Genomic DNA, 25,118 nt, shown 5'->3' with positions numbered 1-25,118 from the left:
AAGTACATCTAGGTTTTTTAAAATGTAGAAAATGAAGCACAAAGAAAACATCTAGCTTTAATTGACAGTCTCAGGAACAGAGCAGTTGTTCCCTGAAATTAAGTTATTTAAGGGAAGATGTGGAGGGACACCGTTGTAAGCAATTTCTTAAACCCACTGTTTTCCAAGTTGATCGTAAATCAGCCGGTTTAGTTATTTATAACCGTCCCTTTTGCAAATAGAAGATGTCCCAGAAGGTCCAGTGCCGTCTTAGCTTTAACAACTTCAGAAGCATAAATGCTACACAAATTTATTTTAAAAATTATTTGTAAATTTCTTCAGAAATTTTTTCTTATTTTTGTGATTTTTAAATTTAAAAATTGAAATAATGGTTTAAAATGAAACAATTTATTTCATCGGTAGAATATTTTACACGTGGTAGCGTTTATGCTCCTGAAGTCCTTACACCGAAGGCCACACTAGGTCTTTTGGGGACACTGTATTTAAGGAAGGGGAGCCGAGGTTTGCTTCACGGCATGGTCTGCAGGGTTTGATGCGGTCTGGGCCGGTCTGCAGGCGAAGGGCAGGGTTTCTGAGCGATTGTCCAACAGTTTGATCCTGTAGCTGTGTTTCAAGTTGTGAAATTATAGACTACAGATCCAAGAACGATAGGCAATGTGTCATCGGGGAAAAAACCCAAACAATGTAACTTGAGATGTAGAAAACAAGCGAACATAGCTATTGTAAAAATACACACATTTTAAAGGTGTTCGGGTGGACGATCTTTGTTGAAAGGCACAATGGTCTAAATTCTTTGACGAATAACTAAAGAGTGAAGCTCATCCGCCAGGGTAGGATTCAGACGACAAGCCTTAAAAATCAAAGGCAAAGAGTCAGTTATTTAAATGTATTTTGAATTGACGGGTCTTCTTACTTTTTAATAATTTTTGGTTTGTGTTTAAGAATAGTAAATACAATGAATTTCAAGGGTATTTTCTTAATTAAGATGTACATCTATTCTGATTTTTTAATTAAGAGAAGTTCAAATTTGCCTATGCAAAAAAGACCACAGTAAAAATATCCATCCTGTTATCAATTGAAAGAGAGAAAGTGTTATCAGTGTCACAAATAAAGGAAATATAGGCACCAATGATAGCGTGCCCAGGACATGAATTATTAAAATAAGTAATAGGGAAAGTGGCAACTTTGGGCCTCAAACTTAATATCTCATTATGTGAATAGCAGCATCTCATAATAATCTTACTTTGAAGGATATTATTTTACTATGACTAAGTAATGACACAGAACAGTTCATAATGTCATAGAATGTCAAGACCCCCACCCAGACCTCTCTCCATGCAGAAACTGTCCCTTCAGTACCCATGACAGCTGGTCACTAGACACTTGCTCAGTTGCTCCTAGTGGCAAGATGTCACCACATTACAGGAAAAGCTTTTCTTACTGAATACTTCCTGAACAGTTGTATTAGCAGATTCTTCTTTATATTAAGCTAGAAACTCCCTCTATGTACTTTAGAATCATTAAAGGGTCCTAAGAGGACATCTAATGCTGGTTTCCTAGAAACCCTGAGACAGCCACCCAGCCTGACGGAGGCAGAGCGGACACCAGCCCCAGAGGCGTGGTCTCCGGACTCCGGGCCACTGTCTGCACCATCCACCTCCTTCCCTTTTCCCATAATGCACTGCTGGTGGCCCTAATTCTGCCCCCCTGTCCCCACAGTCCCTTTTCTATAGCGCAGCTATTCAGTCCAGTGAGGACCACTGTCTGAACCCCCTCGCGCTCAGTTTTTCTTACCGCGCCTCATGTGACAGGATTCCAGACCCTTCACTGGCTCATGACATACGAATTTTCTCCACTTTGAAAGTATCCCCCATAAAATACAGTGGCCAAAACTGAGTAAGGGTGCCATTATCTCCAACCATATGGAAAATTGTTCTAAGACTGCAGATTGTTTGTTTTGTTGTTTTACTTAGGATAGACATATACCGCAATCCAGGATATTTCTGACCCAGAGTTTTCCCTGCTTTTGTTTATTTAGAAAAGATTCTAAGGATAGGATACAATCCGAACTGGACTTGGTTTGGAAACTGGCATAATACATAGAGAATTTAGGTTTAAAAAAAAGGCAAACTATTAGTGATACTAATAGAAAGGTATAGTGATAACTAGCTGTATTAGTGCACTACATCTCTATGGAATTTGGGGTTCCCAGACTTGCCAGCTGAGACTCCCAAAACACGGGGATCCCGGGAATTCAGGCAGTGTGCTCGTGTCTCAGGCCCTGAGCCAACCAAGCCCGAACTGTTCTGAACGAGGCCTGGGCTCCGGATGTTTTGAAAGATCCCCGGTGATGTTAACACACAGACGACGCCGGGGACCACCGAGGGCACGGCAGAGTCCGGTGAGGGGTTTCAGAAGTTTTCCCCTGACTTGTTCCCCTGCTCGAGCTGAACAATTTGTGTAGGCCATGAACTGCTTCATAAATTTCATGAGGAAGTCATTCTAATTGGGACTTCCTGGAGGTCATGGAACTAAGGTGTGCACAGTATTTTTTGTTTTTCCCCTTTCTAAAAAAGTGCTCACTTGCAGGTCCTCTTCCTAATGATCCCCCTCTCCCACCCCTCCACACTTTTAACAATGGGTTTTATTATATTAGTGTTTATTAATTTCAGAGAGAGGGGGAGGAACATCGATTTGCACTTATCTATGCAACCAGTGGTCGATTCTTCTACATGCCCTGACTGGGGGTCAAGCCTGCAACCTCGGTGCAGCTGGACGATGTTCTTACCAACTGAGCCACCAGCCAGGGCTGACAGTTGTTTGCTTTTTAGATGTGGAATTCGTTTGGGATTTTAATAAGTTAACCATGTGGGTTCAAACATGAAAAGGCTCATTTTAACTGGTTACTCAAACTCACAAATATTCCTCCTCTGCACGGTAGATGTCATGCATACGAAACTTTTTAAAAGCTACATTTTCGTTAAGGAACTACAGTGAGGACACAGGTCCACACTTTCTGTGGGTGAAAGAAGGCGTGAACATTCCCACTTTAAGGTCTGGGGGCTGGGCCCGCAGGGAGCAGCAGAGTGAGAGAAGAATACAGGACTGGTAGTCGTGCTAATGAGAAGCAGACGAACTGTGTGCAAACAACCTGCATGTCTGACCACTTCTTCATAGACAGCGGTCATCTGACAGTAATTAGGGAGGAAAAGGCATGAATCCGTAGAGACAGTCAAGTGTCAATCAACTAAGAGCCCAGAGATCTCTGAGTCGGTCGATGTTTGTTCTCAGCCCACTTACTTTAGAATAATAGTGCTTAGCAGCCGCTTCATCCTTCGTGATCCCCAAGCCCAGCTGGAGGCAGCGTGCGTGGTAGAAGGACGCCATGGCCATGCCCCTGCAGATGAACTCCGGGAGACAGTCCGTGACCTTGGCTATCATGGGGATGTCGTGAGCCTCATCGTAGTCGGCGATCCTGGTATGGTGGGGAATTGCGGAGTGAAAAGGGCGCCAGTATGGCTGACATTTGCACAGGTAACGTGTCCAGAAACTGTCCTTGTGCCCCTAGGGCTTCCTCATTTCTACCTGGTGGAGTGCTGACCAAGTCGTGAGGTCAAGGGCAAGGGGGGGCAGAACCTAATACCAGGGGAAGAGGGGCTGCTTCGTGGCTCCCCTGTGATTATCCCCGTCAGGCTTCATAACCACTAGAAGGTGAAGGAAAGGTGGTTTTCTTGTAGTATGAGTATTTTAAACTTAATATCACTGCAGATTTCAGCAATGGGGAAAAATGTATTTTCTGTTTCCCTGGACCGTTTACTTACACGTCAACCTTAAGTTTGAGTGTTAGCCACACAAGACCGGAACACACATTTAAAAACTTGCACGTCTATCTTTGTAAAGTCTTAGTTTCAGGCAAATGGGCGTTTGGAGATTTGGGACACTGGAGGTTGAACCTTTTCATGGCCCGTTGTCTGGAGGCCGTGACTCTGGGGAGGAGAGGGCAGAGGGAGCTGCTCTGTCAGCCCAGGCTTGCGGCTGCTCCGGACGGCCAGGGCGGCTCTTCCCGGCATGTTGCTTTTGTACAGTGGGGGTAAATAGATGTGGGAAAGTACATAGGCTCAGGGAAAAGAAATGCCCCTGTTTTATGAAAATTTCCAAGTATCTTATAAGAAGTTAGTGTTGGAGTCTTTTAACCATTATTCTCATTTTACAGTTCTCATCAAGCCACAATGAAATTATGCACTTAAAGAACCTGTGGCTAAGGATGCCGGAAGCAATGACTTTAATATTTAATACACACCTCTGATGTGCCCAGCTATGTTAAGTACTTTATATGTGCTATTTTTATAACCCTGCAGTAAAAGTACATTCTTATAAATAAAGCAGTTCATGTCTCCAAAAGTTAAAAAAGTTGCTTAAGCTCACTCAGCTGGCAGACAGAACTAACAGCACTGAAACTCTGAAGACTAACATCACAGAATTGCATGATCTGGTATGGCAGCCGCTAGCCAGCCACATGTGGCTGCTTACATTCATTAAAGTCCAAACGTAAAAGTTCCGTCCTCAGGGGCACCAGCGCTCACCAGCCCTCATACACAATATTGTTGTAACTTCTCTGAACACACCTGGCGCGGCACGTCCAGCAAGAGTTTCTGTAAGTACTTGCCTTCAGCTCACTTACCGTTTGGAAAACGCCACACACTTGGTGAAGAACTTCATGTTATAGTAATACTCCACCAGGTGCCCCTGCGCACAGACGTTCCCACGCTTGGCCGCTTCCCGTAAGCAATGCAGGGCAGCTTCGGTGTCCTGGCGGATGCCCTGTCCGTACAAGTACATGAGCCCCAGTGCACCCTGGGACTCCAGATTCCCATTGCCGCAGGCTTCCGAATGCCAATAAAACGCCTTAAATAAAGCAGAGTTTCATCTTGTTACCAGGTGAAATGACAAGGGAGTACCAGCAAGAGAAAAGTCTCTGAGGATAAGATAGTGTCGTTAATCCGGCTCTAGGAAATAACCTTACAAGTATTTCAGGCTTGCATCAATTTCCCATGCCTTAGAGAGAGAGTGTAAGGTGAGACCCCTGTCGTCTACCCTGCAGGGCAGGTGAGTCACTGCCTAGAGTTCCGCTCTCTCAGCTTTCAGGATTTTCAGACTTTCCACACCGGGGATCCACAAGGTGGGAGACAGGGACAGAGCTCTGCGTGGCTGTGAGCTGCACCTGCTACGAAACACAGCAGGGGGTGGGGGGGGGGACTCAGGGAAGGCGGAGCTCCAGGTGGGTGTCAGAGAGGGCGCTTTCAAGATCAAAGATGAGCAAGGATAAAAGCCACATGGAGGCTCAGGTGTGTTCGTTCGCCTAATACTCAGCTTCCTGGATGGGAGTGAGCTGGGAAAGTTATCTCCGAGTGCGGCGCCGTTGTCCACGGAGGGTCTGAAATTGTTAGGTGGCTTTGACAAGTTTGCCCTGAACGCCTCTTACAAGTAGAACTCAGCCCTACAAGGCCTTTCCCCTCTAAGATTTCCTGGAAAATATTTCAGTCACTGATGATGAGAGAGATTATAGTTCTGTAAAACTCTTAAATGGGTTTAGTTTTCAATTCTTGGTATGTCTTACTTATTAGTGTCATGGTGATTTCATCAAATGTAATACTGTATTCACACTCACAGGATTTGGGCTTCATTTCAGGACTCTCCCTCTTAGAGCAGTTATGGAATATATTTTGTATGTGTGACTTTTTTCATACAAAAAGCTCTCACGGTTGTGGTCTCCTTTGGTAGATGCAGGGAAGGTAGTATTCACGGATGATTAAAGGAGGAAATGGGCTGTGAGATCTTAAAATTTAAACTTTCTTTACATCTTAAAGAAATAAAGAGATTCAAAACCACTTATTCCTTGTCACCCTTTAAAAAAAAAAGAACAGTGACAAATAATCTAAATGCTAACATAAAAAAAATAGATCAGTGATACCTTTTCTAACTCTTTGGGCTCTTTCGTTGAGTAGTACAATCCTAGGATACTTTGAGCCTTCACACTAGCTTTTGGATTCCCATTGTCCGCAGCAAAGAGCCACAGCCTGAAAGAGAAAGACACGGCAAGTTGTTACTTGGGTCAGCGTTTGATTCAAAGGAGAACCCATTCTCAGGTCAGGTTACCTTTCGGCTTCCTCGTTGGACCGTGTAACACCTTTGCCTTCGTAGTAAGCCCTTCCGAGGTTGTAAGCAGCTGCAAACTGTAAGTGTCTTGCTTTGGGACATGGAGAATCGACTATTTTCTTCATATATTCCAGTCCTTTCTCCTTCCACAAGGAAAAGAACAAACAAAACCCTAGTTGTTAGTTTTACCCAAACTGCTTTCTTTCTCCCCATAATGTCATAAAGCATCCCCCCTCTGGCAGGATGCAATTCCTGCTCTGTGCCCAAGTGGTCTGTTGTCCTGGGGAGACGTTCCTGAGAGCACCGGGGTATGAGGCTTGCCCCGCACTGGCCAGCTTCCCGAGCTGCACTGTAACATCTCAGTAGAGTTTCCTTTCCCCTTCCTCCCTCCCAGCTCCTGGGCCCTCTTCTGAATCAGCACAGTTCTTGGAATTGATCAAGGTGCCAAAATAACTGTGACTTCTTTTACATTCCTAGTTCTCACCGTACATCTGTGAGCCCCAAACAAATGACGTTCTCTCTTCAAGCCTGCTTCCCACTAAATGTACTCAGCAATATGTACACAGTGTGCTCATCTTCACGTGACATCTTCATGGTCACAGAGTGCCCAGAAGACATGACATGCTAACCACGCCCTCCGGAAACCCAGCAGGCACAGCTCTTGGAACGCTCCAAGGAAAGTAATGCTTGACAGTCAATGCAGGCTTATGTGCCGCAATCCTCGCTCGCTGCTCTCTCGGAGTATCATTGGCTCCTTCCCACATTCGCAGACGAGAAAACAAATGCGTTTAACTTTTCGTGAGCCCCAGGTTCTGTGGATTTATTTTTGTGAATGTTACGTGGTAGGTGTCTACCAGTTTTCCCCCAGCCGGCGGTCAGAACTTAGCGGTGGTCGTGTGAAGGGTGTGTGAGCCCTCCCGCAGGTAGCCAGCCGGACATGGCTGCTCCTTGCTGCTCAGTCGTTAGTTCAAGTGTCAGACAAAAGGATGGGATCCCAGAGCCAGGCTTCAGACTCGTGACAGGGGAAGGGCCAGTGACCAGGGGATGGATAGAACTAGAAAAGCAATGCATTGACATGAACTTGACAGTAGGGACTTGGCGCCTAGGGTGGGAAGTGATGCCGGGGAAGGAAGTGATGCTGGCTCTACCTCTGAGCACTGTGGCACATTGGGGCGTTGCGGGGGAGCTCCCCCCACCTCCAGCGAGGGCTGCTTGTGGGACAGCCAAGTCTCCATAGGCAGGGAGATAAGGGCAGTGATCTGGGAAGAGGCTGAGGATGTGGGGGACTCTGCCAGCTGGACGGCAGCTGAGGCAGAGGGAGGGGAGCCACAAAGCCACGTGGGGTGCAGACACTGTGAGAAGACCGATGGCCGGAGAGGTGCACATCTTGTGTGGTGGCCAGTACGGCGCTGTGAAGCATGGCAGGTACAAGTGAAGTCAGGGCTCAACGTGGAATTCTGGGGTCAAGTTCAGACAGAGTCACAGCGGCTTGGCCTCAGGACGCCTAGGGAAGCCCCGTTGACAGCAGCAACCAGGCAGACGGCCAGCTCGGGCCCGGAGGCTCCGGAACGGCAGTTACTGGTTTGGAAACTAAAGACTTGACCGCGTAAATGGCCAACTGGCTGGCTGTCCGTGGGAGCAGTCCCAGTGACACCCCTTTCTTTTGGTCTTCACCACGGAAGTCTTTGTACAAGTTTTTAAGGATGGACAGGCCACGGTTTGATGAGAGTTTGGAAAGGATGGCTTTGGTGGCCGGCTGAGTGAATGAGAGGGAAGAGCAAAGTTAGAGGATTGCTTCTGTTATAGCCCAGCTCAGGGTGCTGCGAGCCTGAGTGAAGGGAGCAGAGGGAAAGGGAAGAGAGGGCTGGAGACGGACTTGGGTGAAATTCGGGAGACGGCACAAGTAGGTTGGTGCGAGCCGTGGGAAAAACACTTGGTTTCTGCTTGTGAAAGGAGAAACTTGAACTGGCTACGCCTCGGTTTTAAGGAAACGCTTCTTAGTACTGTTCTCTAATTTTTAAGGTTTTCATTATAAATATTGAGTTTTATAAAACTTTCAGCACATACTGACACTACCATCTCATTTCTTTTGTTCAGGCTATTAAAGTGGTATATTTTATTCATAGATTTCCTGATGTTGAATTATTAAATTTCTGGGCTAAATCTTACTTGGTTATCATATTTTATTCTTTTAATGGGTTATTGATTTTATTTGTAACGAGGCCAGATATTTTATTATCCTACCAGCTGCTGCCATAGTTTCTCTTAGAAGGGTGTGATCTTTCTCTAGGAGAGGTGTTGGACAAGCCCCTGGAGGTGACGCCCTGGTGACAGCATTGTCGGCCACCGATGCAGGTCCACCGTGGGTCAGATACTGTTCTAGATTCCTGGGGGATTGGGCCGTGAAGAAGCGGGACAAAACCTGCTAATTTTATGGAGTGTACATTCCAATTAGGGAGTGGCAACAAATAACTGAGACAATCACTACATCTGTGAAGGAAATAAAGGGGCCGTTTGGATAACGTGGTCACAGAACAGCTTCCAGAGGGAAGGTGAACCGGGACCTACAGAAAGGAGGGCAGATGAAGAGGCGACTGAACCACGCTGTGTGGGGACATGGGATAAATTTGTTTTTCTCAGTGAAGGAGCAGATAAAGCAGAAAGACCCAGAAAGGGGAAGGGGTGGGGCAGGAAGAGGCCTGGGCACATTGGTGACGAATCAGGGGTGGCAGTGCAGCCGGTGAGAAGTCCTCATCAGAGGGCACCTGAAATGGCAGATGAGCAAGTTCAAGTTGCTCACCAGGTGGGATCTGGTTGTTCCTCTCTGAGACCCCTCCATTTTAGCAGAAGCCTCGCTGCCAGCGAAATCCCTGCTTTGTGAGATCGTGAAGCACAATAGGCCGTGCCCTGTGCCAGGGCAGAGAGAGAGAGGTACAGCCACAAAATGAAGAGGACAGAGAAAAATGTGGCAACAAGAAGAAAAGCAGAGGTGATTGGGAGAACATAAACCACCTGGATATTTTAAAGCTCTCACTATTTATTTTTTAAAAGATTTTACTTATTTATTTTTAGAGAGAGAGGAAGGGAGGAAGAAAGGGAGAGAAACATCAATGTGTGGTTGCCTCTCACACACTCCCTACTGGGGACCTGGCCCACAACCCAGGCCTGTGCCCTGACTGGGAATCGAACCAGCAACCCTTTAATTTGCAGGCTGGCACTCAATCCACTGAGCCACAGCAGCCGGGGGAAACTCTTTGACTGTTTAAACCTTAAGGAATGAGTGGCGTTGTCATACAACTCACTTTGGTGGGGAAAGTGTTTATTATAATTTTCTGTGCTCACACTTACATGTCTAGTATATGCTCAATTGTGGTATCTCAGCCAGGGACACTTAAAATTTTGTGTCAGGAATATTACTCTGTGGACGCTGCGCAGTTTATTTAAACTTATCTACTATATACTGAGTATTACCTATCATAGCCAGACATTAAAATTAAATTGAACATTTTATCTATTTATTTTTTTGCACATTTCCTTTATGTAGTTTGATGCTGTGATGTTGGCACATACAGGCTCTGCATTATGTTCTTCATATTAAACGAAGTTTTTTTACTGTGGAATTACAGTTTCTTCATGAAGTTTCCCTGTGTCCCTATGCTTCTTTGAACATATTTGTGGATCCATTAACATTTTTATTTCATTTATTAAGTACATATTTACTCTCGTTTAACAGGGGAATTTAGACAAATCACATTTGTCCAGTGGCTACTTTAATTATTCTCTGTGTTTTTTCTCTTCTAATAAAATTTTTCAAGTGTGCAGGAAGGTAGAGAGACTGTACAATGAACCTTTGCATAACGACCACGTAAATTCTGTTTTGCTGTATTCGCCTGAGCTGCTTTTCACTGTTTCCAGTCATCTGAAGGTTTGGAGATCCCAGCCCAGGTCACAGACAAGGATCTGAGTCCCGGGGAGGCGGCTCTTCCGCCCAGACGTCACGTTGCCACTTCAGCGAAGCTGTATTTATATAAGTTGTGTTTGCATGAGGCAGTACATGGAAGAATATACTTTAAAATAATGACAACGTTCGTATTTGATAGAATTTGGAACAAGCCTATTTTTTGCTTATTTCCCAGCTTTTCTCCATGTTTGTGCAGCTTTGGAACAACTTTGAAAAACACAGAAAAGCATATTAAAAAAATTACATCTAATGGTAGTAAGGAGAAGGGGCAAAGAGAAATTTTGTTGCTCACACAAATGTCCAAATGACTACAGCTACCCTTTGAATGCGAAGACATTAGAGACTGTTAAACTTTAAGGAGAGAAATTAAAATACAAGTAACTTGGATGTATCAGATAACCCATTAACAGTGAAATCTTAATCATCAAGGAGAGAGTGACTCACAGCGTCTACAGCCGTGCCCAGCCCGTCATAGTACATCACTCCTAGTTGGTACATTGCTTGATGGTCATTCTCCTTGATTTCTTCAAACTGCTCCAATGCATCTTCATACCATCCCTACACGCTCCCAGGAAATACTGAATTATTTTTATTATCTTAAAGCAATCCCAATTGTTTAATTCCCACCTAAATCTAGTGAGTAGCACTAAATGAGACAGTAAAGGACAGCGGCAAGTTCATGGAATTTGCAGGTTAGTCATTGACAACAATCGACACACAACAAGTCAATTAAATGGACCTAAACTCTTGGCTCCAATTGCCCATCCTCTCTCGAAATGAGAGCCTAGCCGTCTGCTCCAGGTAGCCCAGCACACTACCCACCACTCATGAAGTTGCAGAGATTCCGGAGTTGGGACCAAAGCCTTGGAGAAAAATGGGAACAGGAGGATATTTGCTGTTGTTAAATCCTATCACTGAGGCCCATGTCATCGATTTAAGCCTCCTCAGCAGCTGGACAATCTGGTAACGAATATGCTGAGGTGCGAGGGGTGATATGGGGTATTACATTCTAGTCCACCATGCAAAGCCTCACACCAAAGAAGGAATCATTTCTAATGGTGAAGAGAGACCCTTCTACTGAACTGGAAGGTCATTATTAGGAAAAGCAGGCCAGAGAAAAACAGCTTTCAGAAAACACAAAAATGACAAATCCTCTTTTCATAAAATAAGAATTAACAAGTTGATAAAAATTAACAAAAACTACAGTAACATCCTAACAAATATTTATTTTAAAGGACACATTACAATGAATAAATAACTGAGTTGTTAAGGGTCATTTTCCTTTCTGGCTAATGTCTGGCTTAGGTGTTTGGCTGGAAAAGTTAGAAAATACAGAGGAATAATAAAAAAGCTCTTTTAGTTTTCATGATTTTAAATACCATATACCTGCTGGGAGATCTCAACCCCTTCAGCCCAAACATCTCCTTGGAGAACATGTAAATTTTTACTTTGAAACCTGTCTACTTGGATGACTCATGGGCATTTCAGGCATAACATGCCCCCAAATGGAACCCTAGCTCATCACCGCAGAACTCACTCTTCCCCACTTCTCTGGCTTCCAGTCCAGGTGCCCAAGGATCTGTGTCTCCAAAATACCCAGCTCCACGGCTCCAACGCTGGGCCAGGCCACCATCCTCTCTTGCCTGAATCTCACCTCAAAGTGGTCTGGGTTCTGTGCTTCCCTTCTAATCCATTCATCCCAGACTCAAACTTCAACGGCCTCTTACTACACATTTCAAAGCTCATCGAGAGCCACCCCCTGCGCTGCGCATTACCAGATGGGTCTTTTTTTAAGTCCTAGCGCTCACCACGCTCTTTCTCATCCCTCTGTTCTCCCCTCTACCTGGAATGCGCTCCCCCTTGGCTACCTGCATTGCCTGCTTCCTTTTCTGCAAATTTTAGTTTCAGCAACACATTTTTCCACCCTAACCCTAAGTTATTCTCCATCATAGTGTGCAGTGAATTCCCTTCATAGAACTTTTTTCTTTTTCATTATACATATTTGAGTCTATTTTCTGCCCTTACTTGACTGTAAACTTTATGAAATGGGGGACGCTCTTCACTCTCTGGTTAGTGCCTAGCACAACAACAGCAAACACTTACAAAGCACTGGTTAGGTAGGTGCTAGGCCCTGTTTCACAATGAATGCATGCTCACACTAGCTCCATGAGACACACACGACCCCTCCCCTTTTACAGATGAGAAAACTGAGGCCCTGAGAGGTGCAGTATTGGTGCCCAAGGGTGAAGTTAAAAGCAACAGAACCATATTTGCCCCTATACCCAAAGCCGAGCGGCCCTTCTTGTGACCATTAAGCTGTGCTGTCCTCACAGGGACGAGCAGGACGGGCCCTCCGCAGACATCAGTGCCAGAATTAAAGAAGGAGCCATCCTCGGATGAAAGAGGTAGAGGGGTACGGGTGAACAGCTGCCCAATTACTTAATGGATGGTGAGGGGCAGGGACAGCTGGTCCCTTTTCACATCTTCCCTTGGGCTCAGTGAGAACCGGAGTTATGTTACTGAGGCTGCAGTGAGCGCGGGCGCAGTCCCTCCTCGACCCTCCCGCAGGGCACTTCAGCCTGATGTGTGTGGAGGCTGGTCCGCTCCCTTCCTCCACAGAGGAACACAGGAGCTACCTTTCCGTACGAGATACGAATCAGGGTCTCAATGACTATCACCATGAAAACATACATGATATTAAATATTTGGGGCAAAAAAATGACAATTAGATTTTTAATTCTTAGTCTAAGAGTGTGTTTTATACCCAAATGTCTCCTATAAATGGCTTTCATTAGAATGACTTCTACAGAGACAGGTCAGATGTCTCCTTAAGATGATACCAACGTGTATCGCGCTTGAAGCTACAACCATAACCTATGGCACTGACAGAATTCTCCTGACATTACAATGGAAGGAACCGTAGGAGAAACTTTGCTGGGATGGCCTTACGTGAAGTGAAAATGAATAGAGAGCGATACCTCTTCAAAATAGAGTTGGCCCCGTAGGAAATAGGCCATAGCATCGCCTCTTCTTATTCTTTCCTTCAGGAGCTGCAATGCTTTATCCACAACATTAGCACGGCTGTACTGGTCTAAGGAAGATAAAGAATTCTGCCTTTAACCGCCCAGCTTGGACCTTCTCTCCTCCAGCCACCAGTTATTCAACGTGCAGAACCGTGTAGGCTAGTTTCCTTCCTGGTTCTCCCTCCCGGCCTCCTCAGCTGAAGGAGGGGGAAAGCATTATCAGGGGACCTAACACCATGCCTTGTCTATTCCAGAAACATCTGTGGGTGGTTTTCAAAGTAACCTGGTTTGCTGCTAGGCGGGAGCTCTAGCAGTTCGGTCCGTGTGCAATTCTTTAGGCAAAGCCATCCTAGGGGTGAGTAAGATTTTACATACATATAATTGATTTGAGAGGGACAGAGACATCGATTTGTTGTTCCACTTGTTCACGTATTTACTGGTTGATTCTCGTGTGTGCGCTGACCAGAAATTGAACCTGCAACTGTGGCATATCATTGGGAGCAAGCACCAACCAACCGAGCCACCTGGCCAGGGCTGAAATTTTTTATTTGAGTCTTCATTAGAAATATTCTAACCAAATGAGCTAACCACCCCCAATTTAAATTTTTTAAGACTAGAGAAGCTTTAAAGCTTTAACGGCCAATTTTCAAGTCAAGTACGGCATTGTTCTCCTTAAGAGAAGAGACACATGGCTTCCCTTTTCTAGAAGGGTGTCCTAACCCCACCCCCACCCCGAGTGTAACATCAAGTAAAGCTCCACAGAACTTCTCCACTGATGATTCGCTACCACATGAGTTAAATCGCACCGTCCTACATTATTACAGGAAAGCTAGAAAGGGCTGGAAAGCAGGAGCGCTAGACTGTAAAGTTAGCCACTTCCTCAACAGCAGTAAGACTCTTTTTCTCTGGTGTGCAGATTAACTTTTAGTGAAAGTATTGGAACCTGTACCAGACTTGTCCTTCCTCCACCGGGAGAACGACTGGCTCTTGGCGGCGTACTGGGACAGAGAGGTGTAAAGGGGGTCCTTGGGCAGCTCTGCGCTGGTCAGCTTCATCCTGTTTCCACGTGTGTTCTGTAAGCAAACACCAAGAGTGAGACAGACCCGTCTTCCTGGGAAACCAGACTCCGTGCCCCCCGTGGCTCTCTATGAGAAGCAACTGCCCTGTGTTGTCTGGGACTTGGGCCTGTGTTGTCTGTTGCCAAAGTGCCGGCCCTGGATTGTGAATGTTCGTTCCTTCTTTGGAAACCAGGGCTGTTTATAGCCACCAGACGTAGTACAGCCCTCTTCCTGTCCATCCCCACAGCCCGGGCTGGGTGACGAGAGCTCTTTGCACGTCCTCTCGATGGATTCTCACGCTGCAGTGGGTCTCGTCACTTCATAACCGCTGCTGCCACTAGTAGGATGTGGGACAGTGCCCACAGACAGCTCTTGTGCACTGGTACCTTCCCACGGCCTCTCTCTGAATCTCACCCGATTAGTCATCCATCTCACATCAAAGCATTTGCCTCTTTTACCTGGGGATGCACTTTATTTTAGTGTTGTTCAGTTTCATCTTCCTGTCTGTACCGGATTGCCATGTTGTAAGATGGATCACGGCGGAATGAAAAATCAGAGCCTTCATGCAAAATGGAGAGGCCACCTCATTGGGGATGAAGGAGTCCAGGTTGGCCTAGGTCGTGGGTCGTGAGACAGCAAACTCAGCTGTTGCTATGCTTTTCTGTTTACTCCTCTGCATTCTATGGTTGCAGCCAGCTCTCACCAATCAGGAACAAGCCTGTAGTAAAGGTTCCTGATTGGTGGGGAAGAGAGCAGCTCTTTAGTGGGATTGGAAAGCTCCATTTACACAATTATATGACACTATTTCAGATAATAAATTGCTTCATTAAAGAGAATGAAGTGCCTAAAAGAGAGAATTCAGTATGATAGGGGAAAAAATCAGTGAAGTGTCTATGATTTTGGAAGAGTCAATATTTTTAAGAGTCAATTTCTCCGTCTGTAGTTTGGATTGTATGTATTTGGAACTAGAGAATTTCAAAATGTCTGTTCCTAGATATGTAAGATTCTTTGAGTATATAATTTCACAAATATTGTGGTTGCATCAGTGAATATAAAAGTTTCCGGTGCTCTCTGGGGTAAAGCAATATCAGGTAAATTGGTTAGAAGGAAAACAGTCGAAAAACCGGTGATGGAAGTTTTTACACTGTATCAGTGAGGTCACTCGGTGTGCTACTGCACACCAAAATTAAACACTTGGCAAGTGCAGGGAGGTCATGGGAAATGAAATGAATCAGATGCTGACAGTGTACCTCCTTTGAACCCAGGCTGTCTCCTGCGGAAACAGTGCTGCCCTTGGTTTTGGTTGCGGGGGTTTACAAGGACAGTCGGAGGGGGTCTAGAACCCATATACAGAGATTTATTGAGCTCTTCCCAAATGCCAGGTGTCGTTCTCTGTTCTGAGCACTTTATAGGCACTAACTCGTACAAAACTTCATGAAATAGGGGCTAGCAGGAGGCCCGTTTAACCTGCGAGGGGAAGAAGGCTCAGTGAAAGAGCTAAGCAACTTGCCTCGGGTCATAGAACTGGGACAGCTGCCGTGTCCTGGCTCCTGTGCACGGTGTTGTCTTTCTCTCCTGTTCTCTGAAGGGCAAAGCTTCTGTGAGTTTTTAGAATGGCAGAACTCTGAAAGTGGGCGTGCCAAAAGTTAGTGCTTTTTAATTTCAGAAAAGGAGAACTAAGAGATTTTTTATTTTTTTATTTCTAGAGAGGGGAATGGAGGGAGAAAGAGAGAGAGAGAGAGAGAGAGAGAGAGAGAAACATCAGTGTGTGGTTGCCTTTCACATGGCCTCCACTGGGGACCTGGCCTGTGACCCAGGCATGTGCCCTGACTGGGAATCAAACCTGCGACCCTTTGGTCTAAGAGATTTTCTAAAAAGAGTGTGTTTATTTCTGCCAAATCTTGGCATTAGGTATAAAATTATCATTTTAAAACTTGACAATTGTTTGCATTATATGCAGTAAGTTTATAAAATTATACATATACATGGTAGACATGAATGATATAAAACCAGTAAGAAATCTGCAATTTGAAAGGAAAGGGCAGGTGGAGTGGACACTGACGGGCCCGCCCCACATCCTCTGTCCCCCTAGGGCCCCGTCCGCTGTGACTGGGAAATTCCACTGTGCCCAATCACCACCACTCTCTAATTCCGAACTTTTCATCACTAAAAAAAGCCCTGTGGACATTCCCAGTCGCTCCCCAGTCTCTCCCTCCGTTCAGTCCCCAGCAATCACTGATCTGCCTTGTGTCTCTGTAGGTTTGCCTGTTCTAGGTGGTTCATGTAAATAGAATCACACAATATGTGGTCTTTTGGTCTGGCTCCTTTCACGTAGCATACTGTTGACAAGGTTCACGCCTGTTGTGCTGTGTTTCGGTACTTCATTGCCTTTTGTGGCCCAAAAGTATTTCATCATATGGATACATCGCATTAAAAAATCTGTTGATCATTTAGTGAATATGCGGGTTATCTCCAGCTTTTGGCCATTATGAGTAATGTTGGTAGTTTTTGGGTGCTCCTGTTTGTGTGGACGTGTGGATTCGTTCTCTTGGGTCTGTACTTGGGAGTAGAACTGCTGGGTTAGGTGGTAATTGTTTCCGATTTTGAGAGATTGCCAAATTGTTTTTCAAAGTGGCTGCGTGTTTTACATCCCCACCAGAGATGTACTGGGGGCCACATTCTCACTAACACCTGCACTGTTGTCCAGGTTTTTGAGAATAGCCACCCTTGTGGATGTGAAGTCGTATCTGGGGGTTTGACGTGCATTTCTTTAATGAAAAATCATGTTGAGCATCTTTTCATGTGCTTATTGTCCATTTTTAAGTTTTCTCTGGAGAAATGTCTATTCCAATCCTCTGCCCATTTGTAGTTGGGTTATTAGCCTTTTGGTTGTTGAGTTATAAGAGTTCTCCGTCTATTCTAGATACTAGATTCTTATTAGATATATAATTTGCAATGTATCTCCTATTCTATGGAGTCTTTTCACTTTCTTGACAGTTTCTTTTGACCACTCATTTTTTTTTTTACTTTGATGAAGTCCATTTAAAAAAATTCTCGAATGTTTTATTATAATTAAAAAATCCACTTTATTATGGTGTGACTGACGTATAGAAAAGCTGTACATACTTAAGGTATATGAGGGGTTAAGGTGAAGATAAATACACACTCACAAAACCATCATCACATTCAGTGCCTTCATGTGCTCACCACCTCCAGAGGTTTCCTCCCTCTTACCTATAAGAACACTAAACATGTGACCTACCCTCCTAGCAAATCTTTAAGTATACACTGCAATATTGCTAACTACTGGTACTATATACTGTGCAGTAGATCTCTAGGACTTACTCAAATGGCAGGACTGCCCTCCTTTTACAGCCTGAGCAATAGGCCATTTGTGCAAATACCACAGTTTCTTTATGGATCCATTGAGGAGCACCTAGGTTGCTTCCACATCTTGGTGAAATTGAAAGTGAAGCCCTACTGCTGGGAGCACACAGCTGTCCGGGAGAGGCCCTTCTCTTGCCTAAAGATGGGTGCTATTTGGACACGCAAAATGGAACCCCCTTGTCTGTTCCAGCATAACCGTAGTGTAGAACGAATTTGCCCTCATCTTTTACAGTTAATTTACCCTCGTCTATCTCGAAAGCATTTTTCTGAGTGACTTGATGATTTTGAAAGCATTCAATTTAGTTTTCTTAAAAATTACAGCTGTCACTTGTCACTCATATTTCACCAGCTACATAATGTTTAATTATATTACGTATTATAATAACCCTTACAGATGTGGGAAAATTTTAAACTGATGTAAGCCCAAGTCAGTGAGCATTCGCAAGAAGGGGCTGAGAAGCCCTTCTTAGTGATCGGTGCAATGGGCAGCGTGTTTGCCAGAGGGACTAAAGTCTGGTGGTTAATCAGACCCCCAAATTAAGTAGAGATTGGTTGTGAGACCTTTGCAAGATTTTGTTCCTTGTCTGAGTAAAACTAGCTTCACACTGGAAGTTAGTTTTAGCTTCTGTCATCATTATTTTGGAAAGAGAGCTTACCTAAAAGTGAAACTAAACATCTGAACAAACAGAAACTTCTTTAGTTGCAATGGCCTACAGAAAGAAACGTAATACATCATAATTTAAAGTTACCTCAAGTCTTTTTTAGAATAAACATTATGTTTTAGGATAACCAGAGAATGACAGAAAAGCTGCAAATATAGCAGTTTCCCCTTGTGTTAATGTCATGTTATTACGACACATTAATCACAGCTGAGAAAACAAAGTGGGTGCATTGCCGTGAACTAAACCCTACACTTCATTTGGGGTTTGCTAGTGTTCCACCAATGTCCTCTTTTTGTTCCAGGATCCCATCCAAATTTCTGTACTCACTTGGTCATCAGACCTCCCAGCCTGCTCTGCTCTGTGACCATCTCCCAGATTCCCCTGGTTTTTACAACATTGACCGTTTTGAGGAGTACTGGCCAGACATCCTGTGGCATGTCCCCCCGTCTGGGTTTATTTGCTATTTTACTCATGGAGACACCTGGTTATGGGCTTTAGGAAAGAGTAGCAAGAGGTGAAGTGATCTTCTCACCGCATCACATCAGGGGTACACGCTATCGACGTGACTTATCATGGGTGATGTTAATGATGATCTGCCAAGGTGGTGTTCAACAGGTTTCTCCACTATAAAATTACTCCCTGGGACCCAGCCCTTCCCATGCTCTACTGTTTGGAAGCCGGTCTCTATGTGTAACCCACACTCAAGAGAACAGGGTTGGGGAGGATTCATCTCCACTTCCTAGAGCAGGGAGTGTGTACCAGGGTATCCAGCCTTTTGGCCTCTCTGGGCCACACTGGAAGAAGAAAAGTTGTCTTAGGCCACACATTAAATACACTGCGACATGTAATCACACACACACACACACACAAATCTCACAATGTTTTAAGCAAACCTACGATTTTGTGTTGCACTCACGTCCATCCTGGGCAGCACGAGGCCCGTGGGCCGCAGGTTGGACACCCCTGGACGGGAAGTGTTTGGGATTCTTTTGTAAGGGATAACTGTCTTTTCTCTCTCATTTCTCCAATCATTCCTATCAGTCTGTTCCGGTGGATGTCTACTTTATTGAATTATAACCCAACGGTCCATCGCTGTGTTGTTCAAGTTGCTTCAGCCCTAGGGAGCTCTTTCAAAGTGATGCCTGTGTCTCTTTGATCTTCCTATATATATATAATCATATATATATGATATTCCTATATATCATATATATATAATCATATATATATGATTTTACTTATTTATTTTTAGACAGAGGGGAAGGGGGGGAGAAAGAGAGGGAGAGAAACATCAGTCTGTGGTTGCCTCTCACATGCCCCCTTCTGGGGTCTTGGCCTGCAACCCAGGCATGTGCCCTGACTGGGAATTGAAGTGGTGACATTTTGCTTTACAGGCTGGTGCTCAATCCCCTGAGCCACACCAAGCAGGGCCACTCAATATATTTTTAAACTCTCACTGTAAATGGCATCCTTCCTCTGGGAAAATATTTACCAGCAAGTTAAACTTAAGTGAAACGATTGCTGTTTAGAAGAGTGTCTGTTGAGTATGAATCTGACACCATCTTCCTCTTTAGAAAACAGATCCCTCTGGCTACATGTTTACTGAAAACTCCAGTTACTTGCCAACAGGATATTCTCCTCCAGATGTATTGATTCTGTGTGTTTTTGTGCTCCGCCAGCTTTGTGCAATGTTTAGAAAGCTTTTAGGCCCATTACTAAGGGCAACCCAGCTAAGAAAGAGATTTCTCCTCAAACAGTGTGCGAAACAGACAAGTACAGAGTGATTAAAGGGCGGGGGGAAGGCTTTAAAAACCACTCAAAAATGCCCTTTCCTTGTGAAACTTCCATATGTAACAGGAAGTTAACAATATTTACCAGACTTAACGTTTACTGAATAGAATCTTGTTTTAAAGGAAAAGGATGCCATATGGAAGCACATTCATCATACAAATATCCCATTATATACGTTAACTACAGTGCATATGTTTAGAATTGTTAAGAACTTCTGAGAATACCTTGCATCAGTTAGGAGTTCCTGAAAATGAACATCTGTGCAACCCTTTTAAAAAACGGGGCTAACCTAATAGATCAGCGTGGGAGAAGGCAAATTGGCAGTGTGGATGCGGGTTCTCACCTGACAGCAACATTTTTGCAGTGCCATTCTTTAAATATCATAAAGTATTATGAGTCACTTAAATATAAGAAATACAAAAACAAAAGCATGGTTCTATACAGGTGTTTGAACATAAGTAAATATACACATATATGTTCAAGTATGCATATAAATAAAAATGTCTAAAACTACCCACGGGTCAGTACCTCACTCTAGTAATGTAAATTATTGCAAAAATTTACAGCTCTTATTACAAAATAATATACTGTAACCAGAATTATAACTCAAAGGTCACTTACCTTTCGAGGACAATGAACTCGTCCTGTAGAAGCATCGTAATGAACGTTTTTATTTTTCAGCCCTGCTCTGGAGGGTAGTAGTAGGTAGAAGGGACACATCCAAGGCTTTTTTAGGGAAAAGAAATGTATGGCTGGAGCTTTAGTGTTTAGCTAGCTAGGTTAATGTGAAAAAAAAAAAAAAGAGTTTAGGAAAGGATAGTCAAGAGATTACACATGTGTTCAATGGCTACAATCGGAGGTCAGGAAGTCAGTTTCTGAGTTTTATGAAAAGGAGCGCTACAGCCCAACAGTGTAAAGAGCTGCAGGAGGGCCATTTCCCCTGAGCGGCTCCGGGAGCCTCATTGCTGCCCGTGCTGAAGAGCCCATTGTCATAAAACATCCAGGGCCTGGTCCCTTCGTTTATCCGTGACTGTCCCCGAGTGTCAGGACAAATACGTTTCCTCCTCCTTTCTGTCTCCCCATCGCCTCAACCCTGCCCGTCTCAGCAAGCTCAAGTTTACTAGCTTGGACTGTCAACATTTTCCCAGGGACAAGTGCAGTGGCGCGCCTTAACCTGTCTCCAAGAGGGGACACATTACAAGGGTGGATTTATTTTACAGGAATTCCCAGTGTAGGCAAAAGGGTCAGGTTTTTAAATAAATCATTTAATTTTGGGGGTGGGGTAGTCCTGTGGTAAGCCTACCCTCTTAGCTTACATTACACCCCGCCCCCTTTTTCTTCCAGCCTTGGATGTAGGGGAACAGAAGCAACCCTGGGGCGATTTTGAACTTGAAGGCAGAAGACACTCTCCTTCCTCCGGAGATGGGGGGCGGGGGACACGGCGCCAGCACCAAGTGTGGCGGCTTCCAAAAGTGGTGCAGCAGAGCTGCTTAAAGCTCCTTCGTTTCCTGGTTACGTGCGTGCTCGCAGAATCCAAAACCATCACCGTGACTCCCCGATCCCCGCAGGGATTAAAGGGCTGGGAAGGAAAGTGAGACGTGCCAACCTCAGCGTGCTTTAGGGACACCGAAAAAACCAGACAGTAAAGACGCTAGCCTACCTCCCAGCGCCTGCGCACTGGAGCTCTGATAGTGTGGCCTTGGGCCCCGCCCCAAGGTGGGCGGGCTTGGCGCCTCCAGCTGCCCAATCCACTGACCCGTCCCCAATCACTTCCTCCTCCCTCTTTCCTGACAGCTGCGCCGGGTTCTGGGTGCACGTGTTAGTGTTTGCGTACGTGCTGCTGCCGCAGGGCTGGGAAGGGTGGTGCAACCGAGGGTTAGGCTGCTGGGGTGCGGCCAGAGCTGGGGCGCTGCGGTTACGGGCGGTCCCGGTAGTCCCGGCGGTCTTTAAATTCTCCAGCACTTGGGCGGCTTGTGCACTCTTACCTGCTAGTCTGCAGCGAGTACCCCAACGCTCTGCACCTCCAAGGACTCCTGTCCTCTGCTTTAGGCGGGAAATGCTGTTTCTTGATGGCAACCTAGAGGTGAGACTCGGGCCCCTTTTGTCCCGCAAGCTTAAGCTTCCAGATGTTTGTCCAGTCGGAAGCGCCAGCAAAGGTGACAGTGGACTAACCACTGGGCGCTGGCAAGTCAGGCAGCTTCAGCGTTGGGAGGTTTTCAGCCCAGGTGGGCTGAGACTACACGGGAAGTGCTGGGACTGAGGGCAAGAAGGATGCTGGAGCTTTTCTCTTCCCGCAGGTGGATAGTCTGAAGCATCTGCTGGAGGCCGGGGCCTCGGTCAACGCACCTCCAGATCCTTGCGAGCAGTCGCCTGTCCACTTGGCCGCAGGTGGCGGCGGTGCCAGCTTGCTTCTCTGGCAGCTGCAGACCGGCGCGGACCTTAACCAGCAGGTAACTAGGTAACTGTTTCTGTGTACAACACTCCTCTCCACCCCAAATCCACACAAACATTTTTTAGACGCCAGAATATTCAGTTCAGTTGTTAGAAACGTGATAGCAGCGATGTCCAATAGAAATATATGAGACATGCATGTAAGTAAATTTTTTGTAGCCACATCAGTGAAGTTAAAATGAAACATGAAATGTTTAATAATTTAAGCCGATTTGCCCCAAAATTATCATTTCAGTATGTACTCAGTATAAAACATTACTGATAGATATTTTACATTTCCTTTTTGTATGTTTTCTCAGTCTGGTGTGTATTTTGTACTTACAGCACATTTCAGTTCGGTGTTGCCACATGTTAAGTGCTGGTTAGCCATATATATGCCTGCTGGCTACTACACTGGACCACAGATACAGGTCTGCAGTTTCAAAAGGAACAATTACCACATTATCAAGTTAAAAGTCTCAGTACAGCAAGCAATTAAAATATTTGTGAGGCATGCTCACAACCATTATTGTTTCCTATAGAACTTTTTTAATGGAAGTCTACATCTTCCATTGGATATTAAAGTATGGGGAATTTTAAATTGTGATTTCTTTTACTTTTATAAAACTCTATTTTGCTTTTATTCACTTATATTATAATGTATGTGGTTGTGACTGCACATTTTTATTAATGAAAGCTTCATACTTAATAACATTCCAAGTGACTCTTATAAGGGAAAAAAAAAAAACAATCTTGAATGAAAAAAGTTAGCCCTGCCTTGGCTGGTGTAGTTCAGTTGGTCGAAGCATCACCTGCAAACTGGAAGGTCATGGGTTCAATTTCCAGTCGGAGCACAGCCTGGGTCGTGGGTTAAGGTCCTGGGAGGCAGCTGATCGATGTTTCTCTCACGTCAATGTTTCTCTCACTTCCTTCCCCTCACTCTGAAGTCAATAAGCACGTCCCTGGGTGAGGATTAAAAAAATTCTTTTTCTGCCCAGCACAATGCAGGTCTAACTAGCTTCCTCAGACAATAGACTTCACGCACCAAGGGCCACAAGAACAACAGTGTTTTGGAGAGAGACTGAAATGTGCATCTTATATTTAAGGATGTGTTTGGAGAAGCTCCAGTCCACAAGGCAGCAAAAGTTGGAAGCCTGGAATGCCTTAGCCTGCTTGTGGCCAGCGATGCCCAGATTGAGTAAGTTTTAAACTCAGGGCCTTTAACTTAGATTGTATTAATCAGACTCCTACAATTTACTGTTTTTTTTTTTTTTTTTTTGCTCTCCCATGCATAGTGCATGCCCAGGTTTTTGGACCAAATTTTCAGGAAAAAAAAAGATTTCATTTTAATTTTTTAATTCAATTACTTATTTATATTTAGAAACAAAACCGATTATTGTATTTCAGGGTATTATTTCACATACGGATATCACTATTGCTTTCTAGAGTTACACTTTTAGTGCATAAGCATAAACGAATTAAAAACATTTATATAAATAGGGAATTAGTAGTACCTATGCATAATGTGCATCCTTTTTTTCCCCCTCAAAAATTTGGGCAAAAAAGTGCACGTTATATACAGCAGAATATGGTAATTACATGTGCTTTTAAAAAGAATGCTTGCCTAAGACTATACTTTCAGAAATCATTTCTGTAGTTCATTAAAAAGAATGCTTGCCTTATTGATAATTTAGTGATATCATTTCAATGATAGGCTGTTGTATCTGACATTATTCAAGTGGAGTAAACTTTTTAAAAATGGATCCCAAGCAGTGAGGTGCAACCGTTCATCTATTATGGCAGTGTTATGCCTTAGCTTCCGTTTAGGAAAATCCATGCTATAGTAGTTCTCATTGACTTTCTTGGGTACGTATTTATTGTATTGAATAGGTTTATGCAGAACTGAAACACCCACTCTGGCTGGACTTTGCTAGTCAGTGAGGGTACCAAGGTGAGCAAACACGGAGCTCTCTGCGCTTCCTTCCCCACTTCTGGTCTGCAGCCAACCCGTGTGAACCCTAAGCTCTTTTGTTAGGAAGGTATATAAAAGCTAAATGATCACCGATTTTTATTAACTTGAGTTTTATTTCAAATGCAGTTTATGTAATAAGAATGGGCAAACAGCTGAAGATCTTGCTTGGTCATACGGATTTCCAGAATGTGCCAAGTTTCTTACAGCAATTAAATGTATGCGGACAAAAAAACCAAGTGAACCATCCAGCAGGGGTCACAATGTTCCCATGCTCAGACAGAAGCGGAGCTCTGGAAGTGCACAAAATACCAGTGGGAAGAGGAAGTGTTGGTGAGTAACTCAGAGTTTCTTCCTTCTTCCTCAAGCATCTCGTATGTAGCACAGAATTTGTTGTTTTATTTAAGTCTTGGCAGTCTTATTTCTAATATACCTTTTTGATTCTCATTAACAGCATTTTAAGACTGGTTCTAGTAACTGTTAGTAGATTCTAGAAACCAAAAATTTGCCCTGCATGGTGGAAGGTTGGGGAAATAACCATTTTAAAATAAGTTTTTAAAAACTTTTAATGTTTTTTAACAACAGATGTCTTGCTGGTTAAGAAGAGGTGTGAAGAGGCCTTCCCTTCGTGCAAACCTGTTGCTCAGCTACTATCCATGGCTTCTGGCTCAACAGGTGTGTCTC

At 44.4% G+C, this 25,118-nt stretch overlaps 3 protein-coding genes across 11 annotated transcripts in view; 2 read left to right on the top strand and 1 right to left on the bottom strand.

Annotated features, from left to right (window-relative positions):
* Window positions 1–8,275, top strand: part of SNX25 (sorting nexin 25) — a 93,409-nt gene extending 85,134 nt beyond the window's left edge. The window contains exons 20-22 of one of the 4 annotated variants that reach the window (XM_053659821.1): window positions 3,292–3,534; window positions 4,214–4,654; window positions 6,064–8,275. The gene's annotated coding sequence lies outside the window, so the exon portion shown is untranslated. Of the gene's footprint in view, window positions 1–3,291; window positions 4,655–6,063 lie in introns of all 4 variants that reach the window. The other 3 variants (XM_053659822.1, XM_053659823.1, XM_037128893.2) reach the window with 3 other exon arrangements.
* On the bottom strand, window positions 71–14,823 carry LRP2BP (LRP2 binding protein). 5 transcript variants are annotated; one of them, XM_053659824.1, is made up of 9 exons: window positions 14,657–14,823; window positions 14,084–14,213; window positions 13,096–13,208; window positions 10,562–10,675; window positions 6,157–6,299; window positions 5,972–6,077; window positions 4,682–4,905; window positions 3,301–3,475; window positions 71–850 (listed from the first exon to the last, which is right to left on the bottom strand). In XM_053659824.1, exons 2-9 carry the CDS (start codon window positions 14,193–14,195, stop codon window positions 785–787), a joined length of 1,053 nt encoding a protein of 350 aa, XP_053515799.1. In that variant the 5' UTR covers window positions 14,196–14,213; window positions 14,657–14,823; the 3' UTR covers window positions 71–784. The 5 variants fall into 5 exon arrangements, with proteins under 5 accessions (XP_053515799.1, XP_053515801.1, XP_053515800.1 ...); XM_053659826.1 differs by having other exon boundaries at window positions 14,090–14,213; XM_053659825.1 differs by lacking the exon at window positions 14,657–14,823 and having other exon boundaries at window positions 14,084–14,334.
* A 7,054-nt stretch (window positions 14,824–21,877) lies between these two features.
* ANKRD37 (ankyrin repeat domain 37) lies at window positions 21,878–25,104 on the top strand. 2 transcript variants are annotated; one of them, XM_053660008.1, is made up of 5 exons: window positions 21,878–22,118; window positions 22,333–22,485; window positions 23,572–23,663; window positions 24,564–24,767; window positions 25,020–25,104. In XM_053660008.1, coding segments are annotated over exons 1-5 (477 nt in total). In that variant the 5' UTR covers window positions 21,878–22,091; the 3' UTR covers window positions 25,021–25,104. The 2 variants fall into 2 exon arrangements, with proteins under 2 accessions (XP_053515983.1, XP_036984718.2); XM_037128823.2 differs by lacking the exon at window positions 25,020–25,104 and having other exon boundaries at window positions 24,564–25,001.
* The last annotated feature ends 14 nt before the right edge of the window (window positions 25,105–25,118 follow it).

Source organism: Artibeus jamaicensis, unplaced genomic scaffold (genome assembly GCF_021234435.1).
Source record: "Artibeus jamaicensis isolate MK-2021 breed Jamaican fruit bat unplaced genomic scaffold, CSHL_Jam_final scaffold_833, whole genome shotgun sequence".
Lineage (NCBI taxonomy): Eukaryota > Metazoa > Chordata > Mammalia > Chiroptera > Phyllostomidae > Artibeus > Artibeus jamaicensis.
Note: the sequence above shows the minus strand (reverse complement) of the source record. Positions and strands in the feature narration are given on the sequence as shown.